The sequence below is a fragment of the Anas platyrhynchos genome, chromosome 3, assembly GCF_047663525.1.
Source record: "Anas platyrhynchos isolate ZD024472 breed Pekin duck chromosome 3, IASCAAS_PekinDuck_T2T, whole genome shotgun sequence".
Taxonomy (NCBI): Eukaryota; Metazoa; Chordata; class Aves; order Anseriformes; family Anatidae; genus Anas; species Anas platyrhynchos.
The window spans coordinates 117,985,053-118,010,070 of record NC_092589.1 but is presented as its reverse complement, the minus strand read 5'-3'; the positions used below and the strand labels follow the sequence as shown (position 1 = coordinate 118,010,070).

Genomic DNA, 25,018 nt, shown 5'->3' with positions numbered 1-25,018 from the left:
CTAAAGTGTGTCTGAGCATGCATATGGATGACTAGACCACTTGGACCATGCATCACCCTCCCAAACGACTCCCAGGCATGGTTCAGGAGTTAGCACAAGACCACCCTTGTTCTGCAGGCTGCATGGACATGACCAAAATACATCAGCGGACCAAAGGCCAGAGAATGGACCAGGCATTGTTTGATTTACAGATACTGTAGTACCTTTTTGTATGTTGTCTCTGGTGGTTGTGGCTTTCTTGGGTATGAATATATTGGTATCCTGAGGGTTTTACCCTGGGAGCCTCAGTTTGTGTTGTTTTAGAGGTTTTGCAGAGGGCAAAACCACTTTGGTACTTTGAAGTATCTGCATTGTTATGGCCACTTATAAACATTATCAGGCAGTTTATTTCTCTCCCCCGCTTGCTGCCAAGAAATAAATTAGAGTTAATACTTCCCTTGTTTGCTTTTGAGATAACAGAGTCGCTTCACACCACTGGGTGTGTCCCATGTGTACTCAGCACAGCACTGAGCAGTGATGGGCAGTCACCTCTGACTGCGGAGCTCGGTGTGAACTTCCTCAAAGCTACCTTTATACCCAGTGTTGGGAAAAAACACCTGCACCTGGGGCTTGTCCCAGGCTCTTCACAGAATCACCGAGCGATGTAGTTCAGAAGGGAGCTTGGGAGGTCTCTGGTCCACCTCCCACTCAAAGTAGGGTGAGGTTGAAGTTAGATCCAGCTGCAACGTTTCAACATAACATTGAGGGTCATATTCAGCTATGTTTTAAACACCTCTGGGCACCTCTTGACTATTTTCATGGAGGATTTTTTTTCTCCCTAATAGCTAACTGGGATTTCCACTCTTACAGTCAAAGCCCGTTGTGTCTTTCCATTTCACTGTGGACATCCAAGGAGAATCTGGATCAATCTCCCATTAGGTGGTTGAAGACAGCAGTAAAATCCCTCCTTAGACATCTCTCCTTAGGACTGAAGACACCCATTTCCCTCAGCCTCTCCTTGTAAATCCTGTGCATTAGCCCCCTAACCATCTTGATGATCTTCTGACCTGTTGTCTCCAATTTGTCAGTCTCTTTCTTGTAGAAAACCCCCAAACCAGAAACCCCAAAACACAGTATTGTGGATGCAAAGGAGAATGGGTCTTCTCTATTAGACTCCATAAAGTGTAGTAAGGCTCATTCTCCTCTTGGTCTATTTTAACATCCATCTCCTAGGCATTTTGAAATACTTCTGACACACTTCAGGCAGGAATCAGACCTAAGCTAAGCTAGGAGAAAAGTGTAGATGTTAGATCCTTTTCTCCTTCATGCCTCCATTGAGAATGAGAAGGATGAAGGAAGTGCTGAGGGAAACCAGCAGCAAAACCACACATGGTTCAGCGAGAGATGTGCACCTAGCAGCTGATTGAAAGACCAGTTACATGCCTATCTCCTGCACCGGCTGGAAAGAGAGCAGGGAATGGCACTATCTCAGAGCACCATGTTTTGTAGGATATGCTGGTTGGCTTCCCATCCTGCTCATCTTTTGGAGGTGGTCCATGTCCACCACATGGGCAAAGAGAGATAACAGGGATTTGTGTTGGTGATGCAGTAAACCTGCATGTCCATTGGGGTTTTGGGGGTACCTGTGAAATAAAACAAAGACGTCACCAATGCACAACTCATCCCAGAGCTGATGCCTGTGTCTGAATCATGCTTGGACACCCCACACCTCTCCAGGCCCCAAACCCTACATTGAAGGTGCAGAGCAAGGCTGAAATGCATGGAGTAATCTGCCCTGGATTAGACCTTGCACGGGGAAGCCAGAGATATTAGGTATTTTGGCACTTAGAGAGATGTTTACTCTTAAGATAATGAGCAGCCTGTTCACACAAATTAGGGTGGGTCACGTTTGCATAATGTTGATTTCAGAGGTGAATTAATCTCACAGACAACTTGTTTCTACTGCAGACTATCCATTCAGCATATTCAATACAGGATCAGATCTCAGCCTGATGAAATTGCTGCAGGGTGGATTTTGAGGGGAAGGAAGGAGGAAAGGGGAAGCACAACCAGAAAAGTAGCTGAACTTTACTGCATAATTGCTCTTGGATTGCTAGGTTTAGGCTGTATTTACCCGAAGTTTTATAATTTGCTTCTTGCTGGCCCTTTTGACTAGAGGATGAGTTTAATTATAATTAACTCCTTATTTTGTAAAAAATATTACTTTAGTCATGGAACAAACATCCCCTCAGCCCTTCTGTGCTTCTTGTCCAACAGACCTTACAATCTCACTGCCTTCCTTACAAAAATGCATCCATTCTTTACTTTCCCAACAGTACATGGGATCAGAGCACCAATTTTCATCCATTCCCTTTGAAATAAAAATCTATTCAGGACACCCATTGCTCTTTAAAAATTAGATTAAATTTTAATTAAACATCACTAAGAAGTTAAATTTCTCTTTGCAGTCAGGTGGGTTGGGAAGGGCCATGGGGCATTCTGACACAGTTGCCGGTTTTCTCAGCTTTCCAGGGGGAGGGATCTATGCTGCTTCATTCATAATCAGCCCACTAAATAATGCATGGGATGCTAATGATGGACTGAAGTCGTGAGAAGGAGCCAGAGTGTACCTCCACAACTCATTTTTTTTTTGGAGGGAAGAAGTGCAGAGGGGAATTAAAAAATAAATAGATCTCATTTCAGTTTAAGAAGTCAGGGTGAAAAACAAAGCTTTGAGGGGTTTGTGAGTGCCTGACGAAGATTCGGAGGTATATTTTCATGGATATTTCAGAAGCTCCCTTCTGGGTTCTCGCTCTGTTATAACATTTTTCTCCTGTCCTGAGACTGCCCGAGCTCTCACACAGCCCACACAAACCCAGAGACCAAGGAAGGAGGAAACCAGAGATGTGGGCTGCTGGGGAGAGAGAGAGGAAGCTACGGGGGATCAGGGGCAGTGACACACTGGGAGATGTAGGGATTTGAAAATAACTTGTTCTCATATTACCCCTACAAGCCTAGAAATTATCCCTGATTAGAAGGTTTTTTGTTTTGTTGTGTTTTGTTTTGTTTTGTTTTTAACAGAAACCCTGAAGTTTATAACTGTAACCACAGCGTGTGGCTTTGGTTAAATTGTAATTTTAAACCAGCCTAAATTACTCGGTATTCAGAAAGCAGGAAGGCTCTTCCTGCCTTGCCCCATTGCAGGGCACCTTCAGTGTGAGGAGATGGAGAAGCGAAGGCATCTAAAGCACACAGAGATCTAAGCTTCTCAGCATCCAATGTCTGTGAAAAAAAAAAAAAAAAAAAAAAAAAGGAAAAGAAAAATAATAACAAAAAAAGGAAAGGTAAAGGGATAAAAGAAAAAAGAAAAAGAAACAGAAAAAGAAAAAAAAAAAGAAAAAAAGAAAAAAAAAAGAAAAAGGAAAAAAAAAAAAAGGAAAAGGAAACGGAAAAGGAAACTCCAGCATGGTTACAGCTTGTTTCTCCAAGATTTCCTGCAATTCCCCATTTACCCCAAGAATTCTCCCTGCTGTTACCCTGCATGGGGCATGTTTCCCAGGCACCTTCTTCCATACCACGCTACAGCTGTTCTTGAACTACAGACTACAAGTAGATAAGTAGATTTAAACACCACGGGGATCAGCTTTTCTCTGCCTTTTTTTTTTTTTTTTTTCCTTTTTTTTTTTCTTTTCCATAACTAAGCAATTTCACTGGCTTTCATCCGTTCTGGGTTTACGCCACTACATCAGGACCAGCTTCTGGCTGGACCAAAGGCACAGAAGATACCAGCTCCTCATCAGGTTTGCAAAAGGGTGCATCAGAAGCGCATTAAAATGCATTAGTGAGATTTCTTTTTGCCCTCGTGAGAGGAACGGGTGTCACAGAGAGCAGAATTTGGACCTTAGGACACCCATGGGCTGTGCTCTGCCTTCTCAGCTGCTTTGACAGTGTAGAAAGGTTCAGTTCCCTTACAATCTACCAGCAAGTTGTATGACCAAGCCCATGTTGTCTACTCACTAATTTCAGCAGCTGCAGGGAGCTCAGGGCTTTCAGCATCATCCTGAGATCTCTTTCCGCTACAGCTGTCCTTTGCATTCAGCGCTGGGATGCTGCTAGTCTGGAGGGCTACAAATAACGTTCCCGTGAGGCTGAACTTTGCTGTCCCCTCTGCCTGTTTCTCTCCTGCAGGTCTTGGGGCGGAAATCCCAGCACCTCATTCCATGTGGTGTGACGCCACGCTGTAAATCGAGGGGAATTCCTGGTGCTTCGGTGGAGCTACCTCATGTTGACGTGGGTGTGATGAGGTGCTAAGGGGGTGCAAGAAAAGGGTGGAGTGGGCTACAGCTGGTGGGCCAGAGCTTACAGTGAAGTGAATGAGATGTGGTTGCTCTGAACCTTAGGGGCTAACACTCAATGAAACCAACATGTGGTCGGAACGAGGCCATATCCAAATATTAACGTGTTAACTCAGAGTCTCAGCCTCCCGGATCCCCCGTTTGTAAAATTCTTGTATTGACTTTTTTTCTTTGTTTTTCTTTTGTGCAGAAGCTGGCATTGGGCACTGCTAAGCCCTGGCTGAAGTCATCTGGCAATTCAGTGGTGATAAGATGACTTATACAGGCAGTAAAACACCGGTGGTGATTTGGGGAATCTGGGTCCTGTTGTCTACCCTGCTCTAGGCTCTTCTTGTGAGGTTGGGATTTATTTAATGAAGCCTAAGCACACAAAAAGGAGCCAGCAGAAGCCATCCTCACCACTCTCACTCCTCCTTATGGAGAAGACATTGAAGAATGAATGAATTTTTATAAAGGACAAGTTGTCTTATTTTAAAATGGATGTCTACAATTTCCTGATCACCTCTGAAGGGACTCAGCCTTCCCCTTTGACTAAAGGAAATGTAAGGAAATTAACTCAGTAGTGTATTTTTAAGCTGTACCTCCATCAGCAAATTAGAGAGTATTGAAACACCAGTGCTGGAGCACCACTGTCCACTCTGTTAAATACTTCATGTAGTTTGTGGCATGGTTTTTGCTTGGCCAACCCAGGAAATTCCTGTGCATAATTTGGGAATTAACACTGATTGGGAACATTCCCAAAAGGCAATATATGTGTATCACTCTGATAAGGAGATTATTGTGATTATGGACAGATCATGGAAGCTTGGCCAGGGAATGGGCCTGCTAGAATGTAGTTAATTAATGGAGATGTAATTGCCAAGTGTCTAAATTTAGGTAGGATAAATAGCACCCTACTTTTTTTCTGTGATCCTATGGTTGATGCTGAGTCTTCTCCACCAATTCACTGTAATGTTGATAACACACACATTTGGTCTCCCCCTTGTTGCCCTGCTGAGAAATACATGCAAAGCTGCGTGTTATTTATTGCATAGGTTCCCCTGTATAATTGCATAGGGGTTGTAGCCTCCACTCCTGTGTATGAACTCACATTTGTGAAAGGTTGGTGGGTTGCTCAGACACTTTGCACAGTGATAATCCACTCCCATTTGTCCTACAGGATCCTGAAGGATACGGATGCCCAGATAGGCTGAGGCGTACATAGTTAATTCTTGGTCTCATTCCCCTAACACCCATCCTGTGATGTGATTCATTCGTGGACATCAAGCTTGAAGAAAGTCTAGGAGATGCGCCTCCAGGTGAGACGAGTGGCATCAGGGTCCTACATCCCCCTGTAATTACAGACGTTTCCCATCAAAGAGCACCAAGGGAATGGTCTGCTTAATCACTATACCAGTTTATGGAAATCTTCTTTTCTCAGTTCCCCACTGGAATTAGCTCTGCTTTTGCCATGTCTTGCTGAGGATCTTCCTTACTACCCAAATATTTTCGTGCCAACAATTTCATCTCCCAGGGCTCAGCCTATTACTACAGACATTTCTCCCAAAAGACACCAGTCTCTCTCCAAGTCATTTGTGTCACCCTGGGGGAAACTAACAGCAGCATGTGTTCGCCAGCTCTTCAGGATTTCGCAGAGAATAACCGATGCTAAATAATTAAGCTTCCAGTTCCCTCAAGGGAAGAATCGTCATTTATGTTCTTCAGACAGTCCAGCCAGAGCTCACTGAGGATAAGGGGCTTGGAAAAGGCTATGTAATGATTTGTTGGCAGAAGCAAGTCTGTAATTGTGGAGTCCTAACTCACTCCATTCATTAATTAACGTAAATCAGACTTCAGGGGTAAGAAACAGATCCCATTTCCCATCAGCCTCCAAACTTATGTAACCCTCACACCCAATTCTTAAATATTCTCTAATTTTGTAGATGGTATTTTGTGGTTTAGCTGAAAGATACGGGTAAAATCAGCAATAAACAATTGAAAAGTTGTTCTTTTAGTTTAGATTTTTCATAACTTTTTCTTCATCAAAAAGGTGCCTTTTGGATCTATTTTCTCATGAAATCTTATTTTTGTGGAAAACATCTCTGCTACAGTTTTGTTTTGTTTAATTGAAAATAGTAATCTATCTAATGATTGTAATCTATGAATCTTGCATTCTTATTGAAAAATCTCATACTTTTAGGCAATAAAAAAAAATCACCTAATTATAGTTAATGATAAAGCAGAGAGCTCTCTGTTGTCAGCATGTTTTTAAAATTTGGAATCAAGATGCTTAAATACAATGAAACAAAAAGTCAGAGGTTGGACTCGATGATCTTGAGGTCTCTTCCAACCTAGAAATTCTCTGATTCTGTGAAAATACATCGTTCTACTTTGAATACTGCAAAATGATAGTAAGGTGGAAATTTGTGATTTTTTCCTCACAAAGCTTCACTGGTTGTTACCGGTTACCCCAGTTACCCCAGTTACCAGTTACCCCAGTTACCAGTTACCGCCTTCCAGACTGGAAAGGGATTGTGTGAAGGAAACCTCATCTCTGCCCACCTCTGGTGCCTGGATACCATGTTTTTAATAACAGTTGGGCTTTAAGGTTAGGAATATTGTTATTTTTTTTTTTTTAATTTCCTCTCACCATGCCACTCAAATATTTCCCATTCAGACAGCATGTGGTAGGAACACTCTCCAATGTTAGAAGATGGTCCCATCAGAAATGTTGGGTGGGGTATAATCATTTGATCTCAATCAGTTTATGAGATAGCTGTCCTGGTAATATCCTTGTCTCTGTTGCCTATAGAGTCTTCTTCCAAAGACTGTCCACTTTTCAGACAGTAGAGATGAGGTGCAGCTCACCTACTTTTAGATGTCTCCATTGAGACCAAACACTGTTCCCAAGCTTGGGGAGACAAGGAACGTACCTGTTCATGGTCTTTCCTTCCTCCTTCTCAAGAAACCCCAATCCTTTAACTCTGTAGCACCTTTCAGTGCAGAAAGCATCCCCAGTTTACAGGCAGAGAAGCAATAAGAAAGATGCTATGATTTGCCCAGAATTCCACATCACACAGCTGTTGTGCTCTAAGGAGCTCACCTCAAAGCTCGTCCTGCAGACCAGGCACTGCTAACAATGACATCTGTGTGCATGCTGTGGCCATATCCTCAGAGGGAAGAAGTATTACAAGAGTATGAATTGGATGAATATCTTTGAAATTATCTGAACTTCAGCTCATTGAGGCTTCCTCCATAACCTCAGATGGGATTGAAACTGGTCAAAGACTTGCATGTAATGGGGTAGAAGGCAATACACTTGGGTAAACAGTGTGAATGCCAAAGTCATATTCCCATGATATTTATTGTTTTATCTCTTTATAAAGGCTGAGAGTGTTTATGAAACCAGAAAAGTCAAGAGTTGGACATTTTATATTTACTTTATGTTCTCTTTAAACTACTAATACTAAATAGGCCTCCAAACTGGTAGAAACTTTTATTAGTATGAAACCTAACCAAGAAACTGTTCACTGCAGCTAACAAAAAGAAGTAAGTATCGTGCATGAAAAAATAAATTCAATTTTCTATTTTCTGTGAATGGTGTGTGGGAGCTTGGGTATTGCTATGAAAAATATTATTTTTAAAAATAAATGCATAGCTTCTCTAAACAAAAACAAACAATTTCATTCTGACAGGTTAGTCATCACTTTTTCTTTTCCTTTATGTATGCAGGTCATTAAAGAGAAAAGTGAAAAAGTTGTGTAAAATGCATTTTCTTTACATTTGTTTAGGAGAAAATAAGGTAAACCTAGAATTTTCTTCAAGTTCCTTTTATGTTTTTCCTCAGAAGGATGTTTTCTGCAAGGAAATCATCAATGGAAAATGTTTGACCAGCTGTACTCTTATCTTTAGATCTGGAAACACATGCAATACATGGAAATCCCCACCTCACTTGAAGTTTCAAGGGGGTGACTGGATTTTCTGCTCATACTTCTTTCGATATGAGTAAGTGTTTCAGCATTTGCTTTTGTTTGCTATCCATCCACTCCAGTCCAAAGAAAAATATCTGAAAATTTCCTCCTTTTCCATTACAGCACATGATCACTGTGCAGGGATCTGCGACGCCTGCGCCTGTTGATTTTTTTGCAGTCCCCTGAACAAGGGCTCTTGGCTCCCTCTTTCATCTTCAGGGAATTTTAATCTGGAAATTAGCTTCCAGCTTGCAGGAAATAACAGAGACCTTCTGGACATATCTCGATATGGACTGGCCACCAGATCTCAGTCGTTTGCACTGTTGTTAACACAGCCCTTGGCTTGGCTTTGGCCTGAGCCCACTGGCACAGACCCAAATGGTCCCCAGCCATGGGCCAGGAGTTAGCATGAGCCAAGAGCCATTCCTGGTAGGTTGTTTAGATGCAACCACTTCACTATGGAGCGATTTTAGCTCTAGGAACTTGACAAATCAGGCCAGTTCGCCTCCAAGGCTGAGCATGGGCCTTGGTTCTGGTTAGTCTGCCTGTAAGCAATTAGTTTGTTCATCACAGAGTGGTTTATGTTCCCTGAGATTAATGACAAGTCCATCTTTGTACTGGATAGGAAGGTATCAGAAAGGCATTGTCCTCTGATTAACGTTGTCCCATCAATATGTTTGCCTGACTCCTTTACTTGTCCAAATCCTCTAGGCAGAGGTAACTAGGTTACCCTCGAGGGTCCTTGAACACGAGCTGGTTTAACAGTTCTATGGAAACAGCAGCCTCCCATCCTCTCTCCATCTCAGGTAGGAATTGCAGGAAATAAAATAATAATAATAAAGGAAAGGAGGAGGTTAAGTTACTTTTTCCAGCTGAACATCAGCTCCGCTCATCAAGGTCCTGAGTAACCTGCTATAGCTGGCCCTGTTTTGACCAGGGGAAGTACCAAAATAGTGTGTGTTTATAGCTGCAGGACTCTTACAGGCTCATTGTGCACCTTTGGGCACATAGCTAAAGTCCTAAATTGGTATTTTAGCTGATTATTCTCCCTCAGGAGTCCATGAAAATCTGGCCACTTCTGGAGAGCTATTAAAATCTCAGAGCAGGAAGACCACCGTGGGAAGAGCCTCTTCACTGAGCTCAGGACCTCTGGAGCCATTATAATCTCTTTCCAGGTCTAATAATCTCCCATGTCCTCCAGGTCTTCTGGGATGAAATCTCAGCCTGTGAGCCAAAGACAAGGCTTCTCAAGCTGAGCATCTTGTGCAATCACTTACTCAACACAGGCACTTCCAACACCTCCACCTCCACCCGGTCTGGCTGTGCCATGAGAGAGCGCTGGCAGCAGAGCCACACCAAACTTGGGGGTCTCTGCCCCCAAAATCTGCTCCCCCTGGGAGGTGGCATAGATACTGAGGTTGAAAAACACCATCAGCACATTGCTGCCCTGCTGGATGCTGACACCTGAAAATGTACCAACTTGCTGCTTCTGCAGAAGTTGTGGAGGGTGGAAAAGAATAACATCCCGGTAAAGTGTACAAAACACTGGAAAATCCATGAAAGGAGTTAAATAAAGAATTAAACACCTGTGTACTCAGAGATGGGGTTGGATCAACACTGGAAGTGGGCTAAGAGGTTGGAAATGACTCTAATCTTCTGCCACCATTTCACTGTCTGACCTTTCTACCTCCTCATTTTTCGCCTATGAGACCGAGGTGGAGGATGAGATATAGCTGTTGACATACAATGAGACTTTCTGATGAACAGAAATCTCTCTCTCTCTCTCTCTTTTTTTTTTTTTCATCCAAAGCTGTTGAGAGTTTCCTCAATGCCTCTTTTTTATTTTTTTTTCACCAAGTTTTGAGAGTGGAAATTAGTCTAAGAGTGTCTCTTCCAGTTCGTGATTAGTCTACCTCCTGCCTGTGTCCCGCGAAGGGTCAGTTGTGCAAAATCCAGTTGTTCTTCCAGGAGAACAGTGCTCTCAATAGGATGTAGAAATCTGTCAGATCTGGCTTTTCTTCATACAGTCTGGACTGGATTCCCACTACTGTTTTCATTTCATACCACAATACCACAGCCATGAAGTGTTGATAACACTTCGGAGAAAAAAAAAAAAAAAAAAAAAAAAAAAAAAAAAAAAGCATAAGTAAATAAATAAGTAAAAGAACACCCCCAAAAACAGACATACACACACATACAGATGCTACAGATGCAGACCTGCTTTGGCTTGCATTACAGGTTCTCAGCCCAGGAGCAAATCACTTGGGAAATTTAATTAAATTTTAATGAGGCACTTTGATTGTTGGGCCGTACGCCTAGTGAAATTAATGTACAATGAAGGGGAGTCTCGTCATGCTGCTGGCAATAGCTGGCAAGTTCAGGTAGAGCAGAGCATGTCATTCTCAATCACCTTTTGAACTCGGGAGAGCGGCAGGGAAGAACAACCAGGAAGCTCTGGTGGGTCATTTAGTTACAGAAAATCCTTTGCATGTCAGTCCCATGCATTGAAGGAGCTCCCTCAGGGTGGCCTTCAGGGCATTTCGGGTGGTTGGGGAAGGGAGAGCAGGCAGTGGTGGTGCTCCAGTGGTGGTGATCTGGGTTGTGGGCTTCCTTTTCTTTTCATTAAGTAGGCAGGAGCCTGGGTTGGAGGAGCTCTGACATGGGGGATCCTGAGGGAGATGGGTGGTAAGCAGGCACTGCCATGGGTTCTCCACATACTGCCTCAATTCACAGCTACCCACCGGCCAGACAAAGGCAATTTTTAGTTGATAGTGGAGCTATAGCTCCTGTTTTGAGTGAAGGGCCTATTCCAGCTCTCCCAGACACCAGGGGATGGCTGGTCTATAATATAATGCTTGGAGAGGGATGTTTGACCTCCATGAGAACTTTACAGCCAGGCCCCGCTTCCTTCTGCCTCAGAGCTAGGCCTCCATCTTGGAAAAGATCTGATATAGATCCTCTCCTGTCCCATATGGGATCAACAGATATCTTTTCCAACCAAAGACTCTGATCACCCATCCTTGGTTTATAGGGTCTTGAAGGGCCTGGGACACTGTGTGCTCACAATTATTACACAAGACCCTTCATGGAAAAAAATCCCTTTCTGAAAGTGATAGCCCTCTGCAGGCATCCAGAAAGGTGGATCCCGCGTGCTGTGAGAGAAAAGAGTTGCAAGGTTTACAGAGGAGAACCATAGGATAGTTCAAATTGGGATTTCCAACTTCTAATCTCCATGTTTCGTGCCCCCTGCTCAAAGCAAGACTAATTAGAGAAGGTTACTCAGGACCTTGATGAGCTGAGCTTTGAATATCTCCAGATCCCATGGCTGCTCTGGGACCTTGTTCCTAGGCTTAACTACTTTCAGAATTTCTCTTGCTGCAGCTTGTGTCCCTTATATTTTGTTCATTTTCTGACAACATCTCACAGGAGACTGTCTTCTCTACAGCCTCCCGTTAGGTAGCTGGAAGCAGCAGTAAGATCTTCCCTGAGTCTTGTCTTCAGCCTGAGCAAGCCCAGCTCTCAGCCTCTCTTTTCATATGTGTGCTTCTAGAGGATTACCAGGAAAGGGAACTCCCTGGCTGGACTTGGTTCCATTTGTCAGCAGGAAGCAACTTTAAAAGGTGAAGTCACAAACTTTGTACATTTTTTTTTCCCTGTATTTCAGTTGGAGGCCCTTATGAAAGAGGTAATCAACATCAAGGTAGATACCATCCATGAGATCTTCCATGCTGTTATCCACACCACCTGGAGCTGAGACTCCAGAAGAAGACACAAGCCTTGTAGCCATCTATTTCAAGGCAGTTCTAGAGATCACAGTCCAGAAATGCAATCCTGTTCTGCGTCTGCTCAGAGGTGCTGATGGGAAAGACATTTTCATCTCTGGACCTCACTTCTAGGATCCATCACCAAGGTAGGGAAGGGTAAAAATTAAGAACTCCCACTGAGTCTGGGTCCTGGGTAGACAACTGTGTTTTCTTAGAGACTTGACTATTAAGGGTTCACAATGGACTTGTTAATCCTCTCTTCATCAGGAAGGTCTAGGCATGCTCGAGTCAGGGTTCTGGTGTTTCAGGGACACTCCTGGACTTTCAGCTACCACAGGGATGTAGGGATTTCGGCATGTCTCAAGGTGACCAAACTGTAATGAATGCTCTGCCCCACCACGTCCTTATGTGCATGTTATCATGGTTGAATCCTCCACAGTGCCAAGGTCTTTTACCTTGTCTGGTCCATGCAAATGAACTGAAGCACGGACGATGAAATGAACCGAGCACATCCCTGAAACTGGTGCTTGACTCAAAGCACAGCAGAAGATCTTGAAATCTAACTGAGTGAGAAGAGAAAGTGATGTCTATACATGCCAAGTGATTGTGTACTGTCCTCTTGGAAATCTAGGGGCCACTTAGCCAACAGCAGTGTTTCTTGGCCTTTCTGTAACACCATCCACCCACTGTCTTACTAAACCAAGCCATCAAGCACTGGTGTGGTGCAGCTAAAAGGGATGAATCATTTTGTGTTCTCCATCAATCTTTCAGCAAGACCTGTCCTGCTCTTCTCCACAGCTAGAGACAAGCCCACTTCTCCATTCTCTGTCATACACCAGGACCCTGCTGTGCAGGGCACTGTATGAAAGCAGAACCAAAAGTGCCCAACCTTAATTTCTCCTCCTGGTTCCAGGTTGCTCCACCAAGTGGACCAGACATGTGCAGTGAAGGAAAATGCTTTTTCTAGGATCCCCATCTTGTTGACTGGCACCGCAAGAAGATGTGAAGAGAATGAGGTACGGGTGCTGGATAGGCATGGGTGTCCTTCCTCAATGTTCAGATGGACACAGGTTGATGTGAGGAACAAGTTATGCCTTCATCTCTGCTGTTCAGACTGTCCATCAGGGCTGCTAGGGGACAGCAGGTCTTTTCTTTTTTCAGATGCTCAGCTTGTGACCAGGGCCTATGGTGCAGATGGACTCACTTGGTGGTGCAGGTGAGAGCTGGGTGGCCCAGAAGAAACTGATCAGTGAGCAACCACCATCCCAAACTGAGGGTAAATTCCTTCCTACCTCCAACACCTCAACTCTCTGGTGTCCAAGGAAATGGCTGATCATGTAAAGAACCAGGATATTGGCAGGATAAACATCAGGAAGACCCAAATCCTCTGCTTTTGCAACAGGACACAAAGACTAAAGAGAAAATAATGCCCAGAGCTGGGCTTTGGGTGGTGAGAAAATAAATCCATCGCCCACTCATCACCAGGGGGCTGTGATCTAGGTTTGGCCATTTAATTGATGCCTCTGCTGAGGTGTTTGAGCTGGGAGCGCTGCTACCCTGCGGTCTCACAGTGGAGACAGCTGGGCATGCCTGCGAAGTTAAATCCCACCTTAAATCACTGATCAGACTTGCCCAAATCTGTGCAATCACTGGGGAGGGACCTGGCAGGCTCAGGTACATGTTAAACACTGAGCGGATGCCTCCAAATCTGCCTGAGAGCTGGAAAAGGCATGGGTCCAAGAGGAAAAAAAAAAAGTTCACGTGTGATCCTGCAATGTGATCGTGCAGTTAATGCCTCTCACTGAATGATCACATCACAGGGTCTCCTGGAACTCCGGGTCTCCTGCAATGCCTGGACCCTGGAGGGAGCCAGGAGTTAGCACTAACACTCTCAGGTCTGGAATTTGCTGATAGAGTTTTTACACACTTCTTCCATCAAAGCCTGCATGGGGAAGGGAAGCGGGTACATTTTTTAAGGTTGTGAAGAACCCAACAGACAAATCCACCCAAATCCCACAGTGTAACATCACCCAAGGGCCCCAGTCTGCATCTATGCTCATAAAAGAACAAGGCTGGGATCAGGAGCATGCACCCTTGTGCAATGACCCTCTAGTTAGTAGTTGCAGCTTGCTCCCGGTGTGATTTTGGCACACGTCAAGTAGCCCTGGCACAACCAATGCCCAGATGAGGTGAGAAAAAGCTGGGGGCCATTCTCAGCAGGCTGTTGGGTGCTGTCATCATCCCTGAGAGGCTGAGAGATTTCAGTGGGAAGGATGAGCTAGCTGGGCTTAATTCTGACCTGTTTATTTTCCTGCACAGCTGCATCCACGTGAGCCATCAGGGCCTGGACATGGAACAACCATGCCACCAGGGCACAGTAGAATCACAGAGCCATTAAGGTTGGAAAAGCCCTCCAAGATTATCTGGTCCAACCATCCCCCTAACACCAATGTCACCCACTAAACCATGTCCCTAAGCACCAGGTCCATTTTCCTCGTGCAACATCCATCCTTCCAGCCATGTTCTTTTCTGTCCCAGCCCTACCCCTCATTACCATGGTTTCTCACACCCTCCCCTTCCTTGGCTGCTTTCTCCAGCCTCTTTCTCTATTTATTCCTGCTCCTTTCCCTGCCACCTGACACTCCTCATGTCCCATCATGCCCATACTCACCCAGCATCTCTTGGTGTCTCCTCCACAGAGTTTACCCCTGCATAAAGATATTTTATGAAGCTCTTCAGGCTGGAAAAAAAGGTAGCTAGAGCAGCGGGATATGATAAATGGCAACAAAATCATGTGTGGCCCAGAGAAGGTAGATAGGGAATAAGGCAGCTGGGGAAATAAGGCTCCAAATGGACCTGGCTTGAATGAAACCAACAGAAAGAGGTGGTTCTTCTCATGGGGTGGGGATGTGATGGGTACTAACATTTTAAACCCACAACCAAGCAAATATATGGAGAAAAATCCCACTGAGGATGATTCAAGACAGAGCTCACCAAGCCCCACGCTGCAGATGGTCTGAAGTGGAAGAGGTGCTGGGGCATTCCACTTGCCTTGTTCTTACACATATTTTCATACGTGAGATCCTTAACCCCATCGGAACCTAAATCTTGGGTTGCACCAGCCTTGGGTCTGGTTTATATTTATATTTACATCTATATATCATATCTCTGTAACTTAGAGGGGTAGAGTTGGGAATCCCGGACCCCCCAGACCAGAGCTGATGGTGCTCCTGGTTTCAGAAACAAATAAGACCTCACATTTTTGCTGCTCAGGGGGAGTTTGAGCAGTGACAACCTTTGTGGTGTTGTGTGATGCCCAGGACAAGAAGTCTGTCCTCGACAGCAAAGCCTCAAATAGCTGGTGTCAGTTCAGGGGTGCCAAGAAGCTTGTTTTAAACAAGGGTTTTCTGTGTCTCCCCTTGCCCAAAAGGGCAGCGTGGAGACTTCATGTGACTCTCCACACACCAAAGAAGCAATTCCAGCTCATTTCACTCCACCTTTAGAAAAATAAAATAAGAAAAGATAAGAAACAAAAGTCAGGAGCAGTGTTTTATTTCTCAGAGCTTGAAGATAAGGTGGTGGCAGGGGTGAGGGATTTCGGTGCTCCAGCCACACCAAGCAAGCAGCAAAACCCCAGGCTATGGGGGTAGCCCCCAGGTCTCCCAGCCGGGCATTGGGAGTGGGATCTGCCATCCCCTTGGTGCCTCCCCGGTCCCTGGGATGCCAGGAGGGAGCAGCGGGATCGGGATCGTGACTCAGCCCCCACGTGAGCGGGTTTCCTTCCTGCACGGCCAGCCCCAGCTTCTGATGTTTTGTTCGCCGTGAAGCTCTGGGGGCCAGGAGCTGTGAGTGGCGCAGGAGCTCGTGGAAATCAAAGGGAAAGAACAACATCTTGGGCTTGCTGGGGCCCTCCTCGCCGCCCCGCTGGGACGCGTGGGCTTCCCAAGCTGCGAGGAGGAGGAAGGGAAGGGCCAGCCCCTTCTCCCCTTTCTTCTCAGGGCATCCTCGGCGCCTCTCTCTGCTCAGCAGGGTGGGAAACGGGACCCCGGCAGTCCCTCGTGTACTGAGATGGGAATAAACGGGTGGGGAGGCAGCTTGGTTCTCACAAACCATGCTGGACAGGAGACTGCCAGATTTTTATCTATTAGCACACTTTTCTCCATCGATGCCAAAGGCAGAACTGATCAGAAGTGGATCATGCTAGCTAATAATAAGAATTACTATTATTATTATAATAAATATAAACAAACTACAGACTCTCTGGTATTGCCCAAACCAGAGTGCCCAAGTCCAGTGCAGGTGTCTTTGTGTCCCAGCTTGTGCCCAGAGATGACCCTAAAAACATGCTGGGAGTGCAGAGGTTTAGGCTTGGTGGTACCAGCAGGGCTGCAGAAATGCCCAAGCTGTATCTAAAAGAGGAGGGTCTGGCCTTTTTACTTATTTCTTACAAAAAGATGGCAATCTGCCTCTGGGAGAAGATTTCCTTTTGTCCCATTCCCTGTATACCTACTGCACAACTTCTCCTTCTCCCTTTATGAGCCGGGCCATGCTGTGCTCACAGACCCAACTCTTCCACCTCCTCTTCACCTTACATGTCTGGATGGCAGAGATGGGCAGGAGCCAAGCTGGGGCCTTCAGCCCTGGAAGCTGGTGCTGGTGCTCAGCTCCAACCTCAAAGTGGCTCTCCAAGACATTGGGCAAGCTGAGCATGTCCCTTCTGGGGCTGGATCTTCTTCAGGTGGGCGCCAGAAGTATAGGGGTGGGCAACACTCTGCGTTTGGCCAAGCAGGTTGATGTGGAAGCCCCTCTGGGTTGATGCTGAGCAGGGTTGTGGTTGAACACCAATCTCTAGAGAGGTTGTGGAGTCCTTCTTGGAGATCTCCCAAAGGCAGCCAGACGTGGGGCTGGACACCCTGTTCGGGGTAGCTTTGCTGGTGCAGAAGGGAGACCAAAGGGACCTGGAGATCCCTTCCAACCCCACCACGTTGTCATTCTGTGGGTTGAGCTGGCACTATCCAGCCCCAGACCCATCTCCCCAGCTCCCCGTGCCTCTACCCTGGCAGCCCAGCCCTGGTGGGTCTCAGCAGCCCTCCTGCCCTTCTCCCCTGTGCCTTCTCTCCCTGTTTTCCCATTCCCTGTGTTTATCCTCCCACACGTAGCCCTTGGGGAGCCGTCGGCTTGCACGGAGGGAGAAGTTATTTTTCCTTGACATAAACAGCCAGGCCTTTCCTCGGCCCCTTCGCTTGAAACGTGGAGGTAGGACCTGGACTCATAACATCCGGCAGGAGGGGCTGGCCTTATCTGCCAGGAAACACTCAGCTCCGGATACATCCTCCCTGCTCCCGGCACCCGAAGCAGCTCCCATTGGCAGTGGAGGGCAGGAAACCACTCAGCAGCTTGTCTCATTCCCTCCTCTGGAGGAACGGGAGGGAGAGCCTGATCCTGCCCTCCCTACTCCAGGAGGAGCCGCGGCTCCCCGTGGGGTGCGGAGGCAGGGTATGGGGACAAAGAGGTGGAGGGTGAAGGGAATTAGTCAGGAGCAGATGGAGGTTGAGGAGGGGAAAAGGGGAATTTGGGGGAGCGGGAGGTGTTGGGTGGGAGGGGGTGGCCTCAGTGAGGTCTCCTTCCCTGCCTCCGTTTCCCTCCCCAACCTCCTGCCCTCTGCTTTGAGGGCGATGGAAGGAAAAAAAAAAAAATCAAATTTGCATCAAATTTAGGAGCAGCTCATGTCGCAAGGCCGGGCAGAAAATAGGGTGGGAGGGAAGGAAGCCTTAGCTCCATTTTACAGACAGGGAAACTGAGTCACGGAGCCCTGTGTCACAGGGACCAGCCACCCGTGCCACCCAGCTGAAACAGCCGACCCCCGCCTTCCAAAATTTTCCACCGTGAGAGGAGCCCCTGGCACCTGCTCAAGGGGCACAAAGGACATCGTCCCGGCCCTGCCATGACACATACTACAACTCCTGGCCAGCCCCGAGCCGTGCTATCCGGGAAGGTGACTTCATCCCGCGACACCCAGCCACCGAGGGTCAAGGGCTGGCCGGGGACAGGGGCTGTACTCGTGCTCTGGCCACTTCTTGGCAAGGAGAAGGCCTTGCCTTGGCCCAGCCTCGTCAGCCCTGAGCTGCAGCCCGGCCTGAGGTCATTTCATCCCTTCCTGCAGCTCTGATTTGATTTTTCCTGCTGCTTCCCAGCCTGGAGAAAGCGGGCCGCAAACCTCAGGGCTCTGGTGTGCACAGGGAAGGAGGGGAAATACACCCAGGAGTGATGGAGAACGAATCCTGCTTGGCGTGCAGACCCCACAGGGCCTCTAAACCACCACGGCCTTCACTCCTCTGCAGGAACATCCACTTTTTGAGCCAAAAAAAAAAAAAAAGTCTATTTCCACCTTTCTGGCTGCTCTGTGTGCTTTGGGGAGTGTTGAATCCCAGTGAGGTGCTACGGGGTGGGAGCAAAACCCCATAGCGTGGCATTCACCAGCCTGCTGGGGTAGGGGCAGCCGGCTCGGCTCCCAAATTTCACCTCCTCTGCTGGTGTGTGCCGGGAGGGGGACGGCGGCTGCTGCCGGTGCTGGGCGTGTGCCCGGATCCTGCTGGCGAGCCCTGGCTCCCAGGGAGCCGCACCTCGCCTTGGCTTCGCTTCCCAAAAACCCTCAGGGGGCCCCCGGCTCCCAGCCCGGGCCTGCAGCTGCTCCTGACGTGCCGAGCGGGGGGTGACATGCTCCCAACGCTCCTCTCCTCACGTGGCTTTGGGCTGGGCAAGCGGGGACAGGAGCTGCTGGCAGGAGACACCGGGTTGGGGTGCCCAGAGAAAGGCCCCATTTCCCCCAGGGAACAGCACTCCGGCCGCCGCCGTCAGCTCTGGGTACGAGCTTCGTGCCTGGCAAGGCCGAGTTTGTAGGAAGGGAGGGGTTTAAGTCACTCCTGTGGTTGTGTGGGGTATGGGGACAAGGAGCAGGAGCAGCCAATGCCCTAAAAAGAAGGTCCCATTGTATGTCATCCCCTCCTGCCCCTGATGAAAGGAGCCTCTGCAAGCGCCCTGTGGTGGGAACCCCCTCCAACGAGACCTCGTGTGGAAGGAAGCAGCCCCTGGGCTCGCTGGTTGAAAGGCAGACCCACGTTTGGCCATATTCTGCTATAAAACAGCTGTGAAGGTGGTGCTGGGGGGCTGTGAGCACACTCTGGCCCTGAGGCACCACAGGCCTCATTTCTGCTCCCATCATGGTCGTGTGCTGGTCACTTAATGCCATGGGCGTGGAGAGGGCAAAAGGGCTCACGGGACCTCCTGCTTTATCTCCTGACCCATCAGGCTGATTCACAAAACACCCTGGAAGAGGGTTTTTCACCAACTTGATGACCTCGTGCCATGCCAGCGCAAGAGGCACTGCAGTCCGTGGTGCCACCAGGATCCCTCAGGTCATTCATAGCAGGACCTAAAAGGGCTTTGGATGCCAGAGTGATGGGTAAAGGAGGAGATAGGACTATCTCCATGAGGACACAAGCTGGGACAAAGGAGGACCTAAGAATTAGTAGGAGATATTTAAGGTCCCTTCCTACACAAACCAGAGGTTGGGTGACCTCTGGAGACCCCTTCCAGCCAACACTCATAGGCAGTCATCACAACGGGTGTTAGGAAACTCACTCCTCCACCATCTGTACCACCACCAAAGGCAGAGCCCCACCTAACCTCACCAGATCACCTCTGTAGGACCCGGTGTTAAAAGGCTGTACCCACAAAAATGGGATCGAGGCCATGGGGATGGCCCCATAGCCATGCCGTGAGAAGTAAAAGTACAAGTAAGTCACACCTTGAGCTGGCTTGTTGGAAAACGATCCACTCCTTGTAAAGATAACCACAGATCTTTTTTATTAAAAAAAAAAAAAATGGAAGTAGAAAAGTTTGGCTGAAAATACCAAAAACAACAACAACAAAAAAATTTAAAATAATAGCACTCGCACAGGAAATGTTTCTCCTTTGAAAACTTTGTCAATAGCTACAGCAATTTAAATCATAAAACAATCATTGTATAAAAACATTTATTTAAATTAAATATTTTATGCAAACTCATATCTACACTCATTCAAAATGCATAGAGTCACACAAAAAAGATGGAATGTATTAGCTTAAAAACTTGTGAAGTTGTGTTTTTTAAGTATTATTTGCAATTATTATTAATACACGTTTGGGACTGAAACCAGAAAATCATAGCCACGCTACTAACTAATCATTACCAAGTGCCATACAGTAAACACTAAGATTAATCATGTCATATAACTGATTTAAAATAAAGCTTCATCTTTATGAAAAGAAAGAGAACTCGAGCAATACAAAATCCAAGGGGAGGAATAATGGAAGGAATAAATCAATGTACAGCTTTATTACAGGCAATAATACGCTGGAGTTAGAGGAGGCATTGGGCACTGCGGCTCGGAACATTAAGCGTTCGCCTTCAAAGGATGTTTGATAAAAACGTGTCTGCTACATCATCACCTCTTTGCCAAAGTGCTCATCTGAAGACGTTTTCCTGGCCCGGCAGGGAGCAGGACCCCCGCCGCTCCCGTTTTGGGAGCGCTTTTGCCAGGAGGCCAAGGGGGAGCTGTGCGGGTGTTGGCACCAGCCCGATCCTGCCCCACAATCCCAATTTCATACATGGAGATTGTGCCCTGGGCTGGCAGCATCCCTGATGTCCCATCCTCTGGGATGTCCCCAGGGGGGAAGACACCCCTTGGGACAAAATGAAGCGTTTAGGGACAGGGGGACGGGGCTGGTTTAACCCCACCGGTGCACCCAGGATGATTGGGGTTGCCACAGCACCACCAACACCGAGTGCATGGACGTGGGGCAGCGCTGCTCACCTGGGCTCAAAGCCCAGGGCAGGGACACGGGGCACAACACGCACGCGGATCCTGTGTCCATTTACCAAAATCTTCCTTTTTTTTTTCCCCACCCATCCCTGCCTGCTCCCTTTCCAAGGGGTTTCATTTCGTCCATGCCGTTGGCGGGATGCCGCCACCCTCCCAACTCCAAAGCAGAGCTGAGGGTGCCCCAAAACAGGATGCAGCCTCCCCATGCTCCTGGGAGCATCTCTACTTCAGAAGAGGGGCTTTGGCACCAAGAACTCCCCCCTGGCCGTTTCGGAGCAGGGCACCCAACGCTTTGCACCCGGTGGCAAGCTGACGACCGAAATCCTTTACCTAAGCCCCCGAGGAGACTCCATGGCCCTCGCCGTTTGGACTCGGACGCCCTGAGGGGGAAGGCGAGCGACGTCCCCAGGGGACCAACGCCTTGTAATACTGTTGGGTCCTTCCTCGGCCGGTCCAGGCGGCCGCAGGGTCTAGGAGACGCTGTAGTTGTTGTAGTAGGTGGCCGTGGCATCAGCAAGGACGGAGATGAGGCTGGTCTCCGCCGCCTGGGACCCACCGGCCGCCGAGACTGCCGGGACGTGTCCACTGGCCAAAGCCCCGGCGTGGTGCTCGCCGTGGCCAGGGTTGTTGAGATATTGGTCGAATTCGTTGCGGTCCATCTCCCCCAGCAGCTCGGCTTGGCTCAGCTGGTCCAAGGTGTCAAAGCCGTGGTGGTCGGGCGGCGGGGAGAGCTGGCCCAGGTGGGCGTGGAGGCCGGGGGCCTGCAGCGGGGGGAAGGCGGCCGTGTAGTAGCTGCTAGGAGGAAGAGGAGGGCAGGCGGAGGCCGAAGGCATCATGCAGGTGGCCGGCTGTGGCATGGGGCTGAGCGGGTGGTGGTTGCACGGGAGGGAGCTGCCCGGGTACTCCGGGGAGAAGGGGGCTCCGGCGGCGAGGTGGGAGCGGTGATGCTTGTCGGGGCAGGGCGAGGAGAAGAAGCTCTGCTCGGGGTCTATGGCATCCAACGGAGACATTTCGGGAGGGGTGGGCAGCCCGTAGGGGTACGTGTCCACGCTGGTGCCGCTGCTGCTCCCCGGGGGATCCCGGTAGCCCCGGACAGGGGGCAGCCCCGGGCGAGGGGGGTACTCACCCGGCCCCTCTTTCTCGCCCCCAGCCCGGCCGCAGGTCCGCTTCTCGGGCACGGCGTTTTGGTCCCGTGCCAGGCTGCCCAGCAAAAACCCGGGGTCCACCCGCTTGCAGATCCTCTTGACCTGCTTCTTCCTTCGGGGCCGGTACTTGTAGTTGGGGTAATCTTGCATGTGCTTGACCCGCAGCCGCTCGGCCTCCTCCACGTAGGGTCGCTTCTGCGAGAGGCTCAGCGCCTTCCAGGACTTGCCTGTAAACGGAGAGCAAAAATCCCCGTTAGTGCCCGTGGCCGCCGTCCTCTGGGCACCCAACCCAAGGGCGGGTCGGGGCTCCCATTTCCCGAGAAAACAGGGGACTCATCCTGCAAACTCCCCGGGACAAGGAGACGGCAACAGGAGGGTGCTGGAGCCAAGTTGCTGCTTTTCTCCCCCCTGTCCCGAGTCCCCAGACGGGGTCAGGCCGTGCCGAGGGTGCGCCGAGCCCCACTGCAAATAAACCAGGGCAAATAAACTCCCCCAGGGCCAGGGCCGGATCCTGCAACGCGTCCCTGGGACGTGGAGCCCGGAGAAAAGGCGGCGAGGAAGCGCTGCCGAGCAGGGCTGGGGTCAGGACGTGGTGCCCCTGGCTGTGTCCCTGTCCCGGTGGCCCCGGGCACTGCGACCTCTCCGCTCCCTGCTCGCTGCAAATCTGAGCAGAGCTGTCCCCAGCGCAGGGAGCAGGGGGTCACGGACATCCCGCGGTGGGGACATCCCTTCCTCGGGGGTAGGGGGAGAAATTCGGATCCACTCGGTGCCTTCCCACTGCCGAAGTGAGAGCAGAAGCGACAGCGGCAAGAGGAGATGCTGCCTGGAAAAAGCAGCGAGGAGAAAACCCCAAACCACCAAAGAAAACACCGCAGAACTGCCCAGGGAAACACAAACTTTGGGTAAGAGGCTGGACGGCAGAGAGTGTTGCAATTCGGGCAGCTCTTTTCTCAGGGCCGTCTGGGGCTGGGTTATTTCTGTGCTTCGCCCTTGGTCTCGCAAAAGAGATTTGGAAAAGGGGGAAACAGCGGATGGGGAGCGGGAAAAAAAATAAAATAAAATAAAATACACAAAATGGGCTGCGATCCCTGAAAAGACCCAGCAGAAAACACTCCCCTGGAGATGTCAGGGTGGCCAGCAAGTTTGGGGGACGAAGCGGGACGGCAAAGACAGGCCTGGAAAATTTGGGGGTCCCTCCGTGCGCTGCGCCCGGGGCTCCCATGCACAGCCAGCCCAGGGGTGTTGCACCCCCAGGGGCGGCAGGGAGCACCCCTGGGAGGCTTTGCACCCTAGGGTGCTGCACCCAAGCGGGCTTTGCACCCCGGGGGGGGGTTCAGGTGGGTGCCCACCCTTTAGGGCACAGGACCCCGGGCAAGGTCTGCACCCTGCGCAAAGCAAAGTGCCAGCCTGGCACCCCGCAGTGGGTGCCCAAGCCGAGCCTCCCCCCTCTCCCCTCGCCCCCCGGGGCTCCTCACCGAGCATCTTGCTGAGCTCCGCGTTGTGCAGGTCGGGGTTTTGCACCGCCAGCCTCTTCCTCTCGTCCTTCGCCCACACCATGAAGGCGTTCATGGGGCGGCGGATGCGGCTCTCGGCGCTCTTCTCCCCCGGGGGGCAGCGGCTCGGGGGCGGCCCCGCTTGCAGCCCCTCCGCAGCCTCCCCTTCCAACCTCTCCGGCCAGGGGTAGGTGCTCAGCAGCGCAGCCATGGCCCGGCCCCCCCCCGGCCTCCCCCAGCCTCCTTCTTCCTCCTCCTCCTCCTCCTCCTTCTCTTTCACCCGATGCTCTCTCTCTCCGCGCTGCCCTCGGGGTCCCCGCGCAGTCCCAGCCTCCCGCCCGGTTTCCCCCCCGGTATTTATGAGCTCCTTGGAAGAAGAAAAAAAAAAAATAATTAAATAAATAAAAAAAATAAAACCCTCCTCCAATGACACCGAAGGGACTGGCTGCTGCTGCTCCTCCTTGTTTGCAAACTCCCGGCCGGGAGAAGAAAACTTCTCCCCACCCTCTGCCCTGCGCTCCCCACACCCCCGGGGGGGGAGAGAGAGGAGGGAGGCAGCACCCCAAAAGCCCCCCAATCCCTCCCGCTTCCCTCCTCCCCTTTTTGGTAGCAGCTTTGTTCATATTTATTTATTTGTGCGGGGACGGATTGGAGCTGGATTGCCGGAGGAGCGAGCGCAGCCGGAGGGGAGCGGGGAAGGTCTCCGGGATAGTGGTCCTGTCCCCCAAAATTCAAGGCTGGTGAATTCAAACTCATTGCCCTCCCCTAAAAAAACATTCAAGGCTGGTGGGAGCACAGGGCGAGGGGGTGCAAGCACCGAGATTTCTTTTTTTCTGGGGGGAAAGGAGAAAAGAAAAAGGAAAAGGAAAGAGGAAAATGGCACCAAAAGGAGGGATCCCATGGGGGTGCAAAAATTGTGTTGAGCCCCTCCAAGCCCTCTCCTCAGGTCTGGGCAAGCTGCAGGGTGCCCATTTTCAAGGGAAATTTGGGGTGTGGGTTCTGCAGGGTGTCCCCTTTTTCCACCATGCCCCCCTGCTCCAACCAGAACCCCAAACCTTGGTGCCCCGTGCAGGTTTTCACCTGGTTACCCCAAATCCCAGGTCAAAAAGGGAGGAAATGGGGACCCGGTGGGTGTGCAGTGGGTGCTTGGCCAGCCTGGGGGACTCCTGAGAATAGATATGTATATCTGGGGATAGATTTGTATAGCTGGGGATAGATTTGGATAGCTGGGGATAGATTTGGGCACAACCCCAAGGGGTTGCAGCATCCCCCGTTGGTCCCTACAGTTCATCCCTGGGACACGAGGAGCTGTAGGGCCACCACGATGCTTCGGGGCCTTTTTAATTCCCGATGCGCTTTATGGAGCAAAGCCACCCCAGCCCAGCCAGGCTGCAAGCATCACCATCACGATGCCATTCATCCTATTTCCCAAGAACAAACCCTAAATCCTGGTTTTGGTGCAGGAAAA

General features: G+C 49.4%; 1 protein-coding gene across 1 annotated transcript; it reads right to left on the bottom strand.

Moving 5' to 3' along the window:
* Nucleotides 1–19,888: 19,888 nt before the first annotated feature.
* SOX7 (SRY-box transcription factor 7) lies at nt 19,889–23,912 on the bottom strand. The gene is made up of 2 exons (XM_027455402.3): nt 23,533–23,912; nt 19,889–22,284 (listed from the first exon to the last, which is right to left on the bottom strand). The coding sequence occupies exons 1-2, from the start codon at nt 23,759–23,761 to the stop codon at nt 21,383–21,385; spliced, it is 1,131 nt and encodes a 376-aa protein (XP_027311203.2). The 5' UTR covers nt 23,762–23,912; the 3' UTR covers nt 19,889–21,382.
* Between the last annotated feature and the right edge of the window lie 1,106 nt (nt 23,913–25,018).